Source organism: Musca domestica, unplaced genomic scaffold (assembly GCF_030504385.1).
Source record: "Musca domestica strain aabys unplaced genomic scaffold, Musca_domestica.polishedcontigs.V.1.1 48, whole genome shotgun sequence".
NCBI lineage: Eukaryota > Metazoa > Arthropoda > Insecta > Diptera > Muscidae > Musca > Musca domestica.
The window spans coordinates 2,507,093-2,517,199 of record NW_026712340.1 but is presented as its reverse complement, the minus strand read 5'-3'; the positions used below and the strand labels follow the sequence as shown (position 1 = coordinate 2,517,199).

The following is a 10,107-nucleotide window of genomic DNA, read 5'->3' as shown; positions in this document are numbered from 1 at the left end:
ATGAAAATACTAGCATTTGCAAAGTTTGAGCAAAATCGGATTATCGTTTCTCTTTGTGTGCAAAAAATATTTTTTGAAATTTCGACCTTTTGTGCACCAAACCTTGTGCTAATAAAATTATTGCGATGTGTGAAATTTGAAGACTATCGGGCTCTTACATCACATTTGTAATTATTCAAAATGTTGACCCTTTGTGGGGGAGGTCCCTGATGGAGTGGACCGATATTGTCCATTTTCGCACCTGAACTAGAACTGATGAAAATTCGCAAAGTTCGAGGAAAATCGGATTATCCTTTCTCTTTCTGTGCAATAAATTATTTTCTTTGAAAATTTGGACATTTTGTGTGGGAGGTACCAGAAGGAGTGGACCGATATTGCCCATCTCCGAACTCTATCTAAGTTTGACAAAAATATTGCGATGTACCAAGTTTGGACCAAATCGGATACTACCTACGAGAGTTATCGTGCGCACCAGCCAGCCAGACAGACAGACAGACAGACGGACGGACGGACGGACATCCCTAGATCGACTCCAAATGTTCTGAAACGGATTTGGTCCAAAGAGACCTAGGGTCTAAAACCGTTATTTCGACTAGGCACGTTTTGGCCGTATCAAATGATATATACCCTCTGTAGCCATATGGCTGAGGGTATAAAAAAAACAAAAACTTTAAAATGTCATGTCAAGATATTTTGAGAAATAAGAATAGCTAGTACATTTTTTTCAATTTTTGCTGACTACATTTAAATAATGTAAAATATAGCCAGTAGAAATTCCCACACAAGTAGGGAATGAATTAAATCTCATATTCCACATTGTTTTGATTATTCATTGAGCAGCGTTTGGAGCGTTGGCCGGCACACAATGATGGCTTATCACTCCAAAAATGTTGACGTCGTTATGACCCTGAAAACAGTTTTATTTTGGGAAACTGTAACATTCGTTTCGGCTCCACAACTTGCGATAAGAATGTTCCATTATTGAGGTAGCTTTAAAACATCTGACATCTGTATAATGGGAAATATTTAAGTTTTTGATTTATTATACCCTCCACCTTGAAACGGAGGGAGGGTATATTAACTTTGTCATTGCGCTTGTAACATCCCTAAATATTCGTCGTAGACCCCATAAAGTATATATATTCATAATCAGCATAAAATTCTTCGATTTAACGATGTCCTTCTGTTTGTCCGTCTGTCTGTTAAAATCACGATACAGCCCACATTATTTGATGTAGAGCGTCAAAATTTAGCAGAATAATTTGTATTGTGTCTAGGATGGTTGGTATTGAAAATGAGATATATCCGTCCACGTTTTGGTATAGTCCCCATATAACGCTACCTTCCGATATTCGGTATTTTGATGATTTTTGCCACATTTTTTCACGGATTTGTCTGAAAAATGGTATTTGTTGGTCGTAATGGGTTCTAGCTCCGGTGGCAAAACAATGCATGTAAAGGTCCACGATTTGGTATAGCCCCCATATAATGTTACCTCCCGATATGCGGTATTTTTATGGTTTTTGAATGTATAGGTCCACGTTTTGGTATAGCTCCCATATATCGGTACCTCCAGATATTCGGTATTTTGATAATTTTTGCCACATTTTTTTCGCGGAAATATTGTATGTATAGGTTCCGTTCCGTTGCAGAAATATTGTATGTATAGGTTCACGTTTTTGTATAGCCCCATACAGCGGTACCATCCCGATATTTGGATGATTTTGCGACATTTTCCCATGAATATTTCTAAAAATTGGTATTTGTGTGACACAATGGGTTCCAATGTTTCCTTTGCCCTAAGGTGGAGGATATTAAAAGTTTGGCCGGCCGAACTTAATGTTTTTTTTTTTTACTTGTTTTACACCAAAGTGGTGGTTTATTCAACCCGCTGTCCTAAACTCTAATTTCATGCGAGATATCGTATCCTTTGGTTTCTATTTGTGACCTTTATAACGGCTGCAAAATCAGGAACATTTTTAGTTTTTAATATATTGCGGACATATTTAAAAACAATAGGCCTAGCCTTTCAGAGCCTAACGCAACCCTTGTGAAAATTTTCGTGAGGATTGGCATCCTTTAATGCATTTTTTGTAGATTTTATTCTTTTGTGCCAAAGAGGCATTCTGAATTGACAAAATTTGTCAAAATCGGTCCAGCCATTCTTAAAATATAAGCATTCTAGGCAAAATCCATCCATCCAGCTAAGTTCGACAGGGCCGAACTTTTTATACCCTCCACCATTCGGAAGGAACTTGAAAATTTTTTTAAATATTCCATCGAAAAATAACGCTCACATGAAAATCTTGGCGGCTATACGAAATGTCAAACAATTCCAGTGAATAATGTCGCTCAAATCATGGAAATACCGAAAAAGTGAGGGGACCGTTATATGAGTGCTATACTAAAATGTGGACCTGTATAGATAATTCTCTTTCGGTGGGTTGGTACTCAGAAGGAACTTCTTGTATGGATTTTAAGCCAATTCCACTGAAAAGTATGGCTAAAGTTGTCAAAATACCGACTATCGGGGGGTAACATTGTATGGAGCCTATACGATATCGTGAAGTTATATAGACAATACTCTTTCAGGGGTTAAATTACTCAAAGAGAACCACTGTATGGGGCCTTTACGATATCGTGGAGCTATATAGACAATTCCCTTTCAGGAGGTATAGTACTCAGAAGGAACTCCTTGTATAGACTTTCAGACAATTCCGTTGAAAAATGTGGCTAAAATCATCAAAATACCGAATATCGGGGGGCTACCGTTATATGGGAGATATACGATATTGTGGACCTATATAGACAATTCTATTTCAGGGGGTAAAAAGATCAAAAAGAATTCCTTGTGCAGAATTTCATATAATTTCGTTGACAAATGTGGCTGAAATCATGAAAGTACCAAATATCGGGGCTACCGTTATATGGGAGATATACGATATTGTGGACCTATGTAGATAATTCTCTTCCAAGGGATAAAGTACTAACAAGGAACTCCTTCTGTGGAATTTCAGACAATTCCGTTGAAAAATGTGGCTAAAATCATTAAAATTATGAATGTCGGTACCGATATATGGGCGTTATACGATATCGTGGAGCTATATAGACAGTTCTCTTTCAGGGAGTAAAGTACTCACACGGAACTCCTTGTGCAGAATTTCAGGCGATTCCTTTAAAATGTGGCTAATATCATCAAAATACCGAATGTCGAGAGGTAGCGTTATATGGGGGCTATACGATATCGTGGACCTATATAGACAATTCTTCTCCAGGGGTAAAGGACTCACAAGGAACTCCTTGTGCAGAATTTCAGGCGATTCTGTAAAAAATGTGGATATAAAATATCGGGAGGAACCGTTATGTGAGTAATATACAATATCGTGAACCGATATAGCCCATCTTCGAACTTTATCTGCCTAGATCCAAGAGACAGATCGGTGCAAAACGTTAGCTTCCTACCTTAATTCGTTTTGATCCTATTGTGATTACAACAGACGGACGTTTTACAAATTTAAAATCTAAAATTATTTTTTCGATGAGTAACAAACGGATTGACGAATTTAATATACCCTCCATGCTAGGTATGGTTGAGGGTATAAAAAGCTAAAGTAAAATTTAATTTTCTGATAAGGCAAGCCTTTGGTAGTGCGCAGTGATAAGGCCGGCTTTTTGCTTTTGATATTTGTATTTTATCGCCACAGCCAATATTGTGAAAACAGCTCTCAATTTCAAAGATTAAGATTTAGTTGTGATTTAGAACTAAATGTGAAAGCATCTCCCCTATAGAGATCGAGGCAAAATGAGGCTCTGGTTTTATGCGGTAAAGAAAATAGAAAAACTCAATTTTGTGGCAAACGGCCAAATTAAGCACCATTATTTCATTCTCCAAACTGCAGCTTCTGGGACTTTGTTTTGTCCCCTACCTGCGAGCAGAATGCACCAGTGAATCCTGTGCCCATCAGTTAATGGAAACTTTGGATATAGTATATCTCCGCAGTGCCAAAAAATTGAGTCTGTATCCGGATTTCCAAGTGGGTGCCGAATTGGCATTGCGCAACAGTCTGCTACCTCTGTTGAGGACCATGGACAAATTCGATTGGCAGCACTTTGAAGACCCTCAGCTCAAAAGGCAATTTGAAATTCTCCTAAGAGATTCAAAACATCCGGCAATTAGTAAAAGATTTCGCCAACACACTTCGGACCTACGGACTGTGGGTAAGCAAAAATTCACCTGTGATAGCAGCATGCCCAACAAATGTAAGCTGATATCCTATGTGCGCCACATCAAACCAATTGTGACCAACAGCAATGATCCGGAAGAAATCAAATGGTATTGGCGTGAATGGCGCAATCATCTGCCACAAGAAATTAAAAATTCCATGCATTTCTACATTGATTATTATCGAAATATTTCCGCTGCGACCTTGACCTCGACAGCGACATCACCCTCCAGCATTTGGTATCAGCAGTATGATGAGCCGAATTTCATGAAAAATTTAGAGGGTTATATGAAAACAATTGAACCTTTGTGCCGGGAATTGCATGCTTACCTGCGGGATGCCTTGCGTCGGAAATATGGTGACGATGTCGTACCCACTTCCGGATTAATACCCCACCATCTGGTGGAACAGGCGCTCTATCAATCGTGGAAAAAGGAATCGGTTTTAGAGAATCCCCATCAGCACAAGAAAATGCCCAATCTTTTGCAGGAACTAAGGGGAAAGCGATGGAATCCCCGGGATCTAATCGAAGCGAGTGAAGAATTTTTCAAATCGATGGGCTTTCCACCATTTTCTGAGTAAGTGAATTGAGGGCAATTAAAATTTGATAAACATTATCTCATGACCTCAAGACGACCTCTCAGGTCTTTTATTTTTGTACAAATTCAAATGTTTATGGATGAATTTTTGGAGAGATATTCCCCATTTGGAATATTTTCAAAAGTCTTTGCTCTATATAGGGGAGAGAGAAGAATTTGGCCCTAATGAATCCAAAAGGTCAAATGGCAGTTGATTCGATTCTAAATCTTTGCTGAATCCTTCAAAATACTGAAAATCAGTAGGTACCGTAATATGGGGGTACGTAGACCAATGCCGCTGGTTTTTAACGTTAAATCTATTTAGATGGTATGACGAAGAATACATATTGAATACCCAAGAAAGAGAAAGAGAGATTCTGTACAACCTCCATATAAATACACCTCCCGATGTTCGGTATTTTTATAATCTCCACCATTCTATTAACTTTGTCATTCCGTATTCATAATATACCCTACAAAGTAAATACATTCAGCGCAAAAATTTTAAGCCAATCCGTCTGTCTGTCCGTTGTAATCACGCTATCATTCGAACGAATTGAGATAGAAGGCTTAAACTTTGCATACATACATAGTTTACCAGCAGGCAGGTAAGTTCGTAAATGGGCCATGTCGGTCCACGTTTTCGTATAGCCCTCATATAACGGTACCTACCGATATTCGGTATTTTCATGATTTCAGCGACATTATTTACCGGAATTGTTTCAAATTTCGTATTTGAAGTTCGTAATAGGAACTACAGCCTATGACAAACATTTTTAAATGCAGGCCCACGTCTTCGTATAGCCCCCATATGACGGTACCTCCCGATACTCGGTATGTTTATGATTTCTGCGACGTTATTCACCAGAATTGTTTCAAATTTGGTATTTTAAGTTCGTAATGGATACTACAGGCTGTAACAGAAAATTGTTCATGTCTTCGTATAACTCCGATGTAACGGTACTTCCCTATCTACGGTATTTTGATGATTTTAGCTACATTATTCACCGTTCATTTCAAGTTTCGAATTTGAATACGGTAATGGCTTATGATAACAATGCCTATGTAGGTCCACGTCGTATAGACCCCAATATAACAGCTATATAAGGCATTTTTAAGATTTTGACAGAATTTTTAACGGATTTTATTTTTTGAAAGTTTCCAAATTCGTTCAAATGGTGGAGGGTATTCAAAGTTCAGCCCGGCCGAACTTACTTAAACTTGTTATACCCTCTGCCATACGGCTACAGAGGGTATATATACGGCCAAATCATGCCTCATCGAAATAAAGGACCAAATCCGTTTCAGACATTTGTAGTCGATCTAGGGTTGTCCGTCGTCTGTCGGTGTGGCTAGCTGGTGCACACGATAACTCTCCAATGGATCTAAACTTAGTACATTTTAATAATATTTTCAAATTAAAGATCAAAATATTCTATCTATTCTTAGATAGAAAAAATATCATCCGATTTTTGACAACTATTTAAACTTTAATATTTGCATCAGAGCTAGGTCAGGTGGAGCAATTAAAAACATTAAATTCGGCCGTGGCAAACTTTAAATACCCTCCACCATTGGGTAAAGAAAACATTTTTTCCGAATTCAAACGTGTTCCACTTTAAACTATAAATACCAGTAAGGCCATTTGGATAATGCTGTTAAATTTTTCAAAAAAAAAAACATAAAGTGGGTTAGGCCGTTATATGGCGGCCATGCCGAAACGAGAACCTCCATAGACAATTTTAAACTTCAAGGATTGTCATCTACCAAATCTTCTAAAATACCAAATTTGAAACAATTTCATGGGTAAATGTGACTAGGACTATCAAAATACCAAATATCGGGAGGTACCGTTATATGGGGGCTATACAAAAACGTGAACCTATACATACAATTTTTCGGCACCTTAGCTAGAACTTATTATGACGTACAAATACCAGTTGTTAGACAAATCCATGAAATCGAAATTCAAATATAGGAAGGTACTATGGTCTGCAACCGCGTCTAGGACCCATTCCGAACTACAAACACCCATTTTTAGACAAATCCGTAAAAAAATGTGGCAAAAATCATCAAAACACCGATTATCGGAAGGTACCGCTTTATGTGGGCTATATAAAAAAGTGTACCTATACATACAATGTTTCACCATACTAGCTAGAACCTATTATAATCTACAAATACCAATTTTTAGACAAATCTTCAAAATACCAAAGCTACCGTTATATTTGGATTATACCAAAATGTGGACCTATATGCCGATCATACTAGACACAATACAAAATGTTCTGCCAAAATTTTGAAGCTTTACGTCAGATAATGTGGGCTGTATCGTGATTTCAAGAGAAAAACGGACAAAATCGACTTAGAATTTTATTCTGATTATGAATATATACACTTTATGGGGTCTACGACGAATATCTAGGGATGTTGCAAACGGAATGACAAAGTTAATATACCCTCCTTTCTAAGGTGGATCGTATAAAAATGGTCAATATAGGCCCTATCCATCAATACCACCGTCATAAAAGGTCAATATTTTGAAAAATATTTATATTCCTATTTCGAACATCCCAATATTTCTACCAACACGAGATCTTGTATGAAGAACGGATCAGTAATAACCAGCTTATTTCGTTCACTCAAAATTGAGTTGTACTAATTGCAGTATAATTTACTTAGTCTTCATTTCCAAAACCACCTCCTTATATCCACCCCATTTCCATGAATTGATTCTCATACCAGTTTTCGAAATTTTACCAAATATCGGTTCACATAATTCCAAATGGTACCAAATGTAGTGCATTTTAAGACTTTTGGCTCCCCATTTTTTGAACTGCAAAAAAACCCTTTAGTTGGTCTATCCTAAACAACGTAAGAAACTCTCACCCCAAATTTCACATTTTAACCTCTGTTCCTGCATCCAAAACCAAATATAGTACCATTTAGTACTTTTTCGTACAATTATGGTGAACATTTCCGAAACCTCCTCCATATGTCTAGGCTACGCATGAATACATTTTTTTCAGATTTCCAGCACTATATATTCACCTAATACTAAATTGTAGCAAATATAATGCTACTTTTCGTGCAGCACTTGCAGTATACACTTCCAAAACCAGCAACAGGGACCCCAATACAAAATTTCAAAATTCCACCTTCAACTGTTATCCCAAAAAAAGCCCTTTGGTACATGTATTCTACACTCCATCAGTGACTCTCATTCCAAGTTTAAGAATTCTAATTATACCCTCATTAATATGGCAAGAAAGGGTATATATCATTTGATGCGGTCAAAAGGTATCTCATCAAAATAATTGTTTTAGACCCTAAGTCTCTTTGGACCAAATCCGTTTCAGGACATTTGGTGTTGATCTAGCGATGTCCACACAAATGGTCAAAATTTTGAAAAAGTATAACTCTCTTCAATTGTGATTTTTATAAACCCAAGGTCTGGTGTGAAGATGGAATATTTCGGTTCACTCCAGGTCGATATTTTGAATATCCGAGCTTAGATTTTTAGTCTTTGTGCAGACATAACCCATTAGTCGGCAATGTAGAAAAATTTAATTATTCTTTGTATTAAAAAGTCCATTGCGTAATTCGTTTACATTCCCTTGTAATGGGTCATTTGACTCATGTTGCTCCCAATTTTGCTGGGTATAAATTTATTCAGGGGATACTTTCTAACTTGTTTTAATGATTTTTTTATTTAACATAATAACTTTTTTTTGCGTAGAGAACTCAAACGTGATCACTTTGTGGAAATTGAAGACAATATGGCTGGACCGGATTGCAAGTCGTACATTTTCACTCATGGCAGCATTGAACTGAACTATTGTCCCAAAATGAATTACAAAAAACTGCTAACAACGCATGGCGATGTGACGCATGTGGAGTATGGAATTTTGAAAAATAACCTGACTGTGGGATTGAATCGCGAAGCTTGTCCTGGTTTTGCCAATGCCCTGGCCGAGGCGGTGATACTTTCCGCCTCCACACCCAAACATTTGCAACAACATTTACAGCTGTTGACCGAATTCGATTATGACAATGAAATGAATTTGAATTTTTTGTTTAGAATGGTAAGAAAAGTGTAAAGCGTTTCGAAAGCGAACTGGAAAGAAAAACTGCGATAAATGTTTATATTTTTTAAAAAAATTTATAGAATTTACATTTCTCTTTCGAATTGGCATGCAGAAACATACCTTTAATAAGTTTCCAATTTTTGTTTCTATAGGCTGTCCATGCCCTTCTTTCCATACCCTCATATTTTGTCCATGAAAAACTTTGGGTGGATATGATTGATGGCCGAATTGATGCCGCCGAATACAAATGTCACTACTGGAATCTTATGGCACAGTATATGGGTGTGGGACCATCGGAGGTAACTGAAGCCACAACCTACGACATGCCCTATAAATTCTATGAGGGTTTGGTTGAGGAGACGCGTAGCACGAAGTGTGAAACGAAAATATTTATATTTTCGAATAATTTCAAATAATAATTCTATTTTTCCCAAAAATAGGAAACTTTTCGGTGAATTTTTAGGTTATCAAATCTATCGCGATATCTGCTTGGAAATTGGAGAATTTGAACCTGGTAATGCCGACAAGGCCTTGTTCAAATGTGATTTTGCGGGTAACCAGAAAGCTGGCAATATTCTCAAGTAATTAAGTGGAAAAGGAGATATATTTTAAAGAATGGTTATTTTTGAATGTTCTTCTGTTTTTAGGAAGATAATGTCAGCTGGAGCAACAAAGCTCTGGCGTGAAATTGTAAATGCCACAAAATTGGATGGTTCTGCCTTTTTGGAATATTATGCCCCTCTTACAGCTTGGTTAAGGGAAGAAAATAAAATCAACAACATCACCGTGGGCTGGCATGTAACGGATTGTAAGTACATGTCTGGATATGTGTATTGATGTTTTTTCTTAAACTAATTTAATTCATTTCTAGATTGTGCAAATTTAAACAACACAACAGGAAATCTATGAAAAATAATAGCGATTTAAATATTGATTTTGTGACTAATAAAGGAAAATAAATTTCAATAAAATGCGGGGAAAAAAATAGTCCTCTTTAGATTTATGGAGACTCTGGCCTAATTTTCTTAATCAGAAACTAACAAAAAACAAAACTTTGCTGTGAAAAAGATCTGCCAATAGAACTTGAGTCGAACCTGGAGAGTTTCTAGTGTATAATTCGCATATGCTAATTTGCAATAAGTTCGAAATATATACTACTTTCCAGAGAACGGCCCTTGTAAGCCATCATCCACACCAAATATGCCTGATGAGCCGCTT

At 37.0% G+C, this 10,107-nt stretch overlaps 1 protein-coding gene across 1 annotated transcript; it reads left to right on the top strand.

The window, feature by feature from the left end:
- Nucleotides 1–3,703: 3,703 nt before the first annotated feature.
- On the top strand, nucleotides 3,704–9,896 carry LOC101897451 (angiotensin-converting enzyme). The gene is made up of 7 exons (XM_005179958.4): nucleotides 3,704–3,823; nucleotides 3,900–4,801; nucleotides 8,541–8,886; nucleotides 9,042–9,262; nucleotides 9,330–9,470; nucleotides 9,537–9,697; nucleotides 9,761–9,896. Exons 1-7 carry the CDS (start codon nucleotides 3,803–3,805, stop codon nucleotides 9,796–9,798), a joined length of 1,830 nt encoding a protein of 609 aa, XP_005180015.1. The 5' UTR covers nucleotides 3,704–3,802; the 3' UTR covers nucleotides 9,799–9,896.
- Nucleotides 9,897–10,107: the final 211 nt, after the last annotated feature.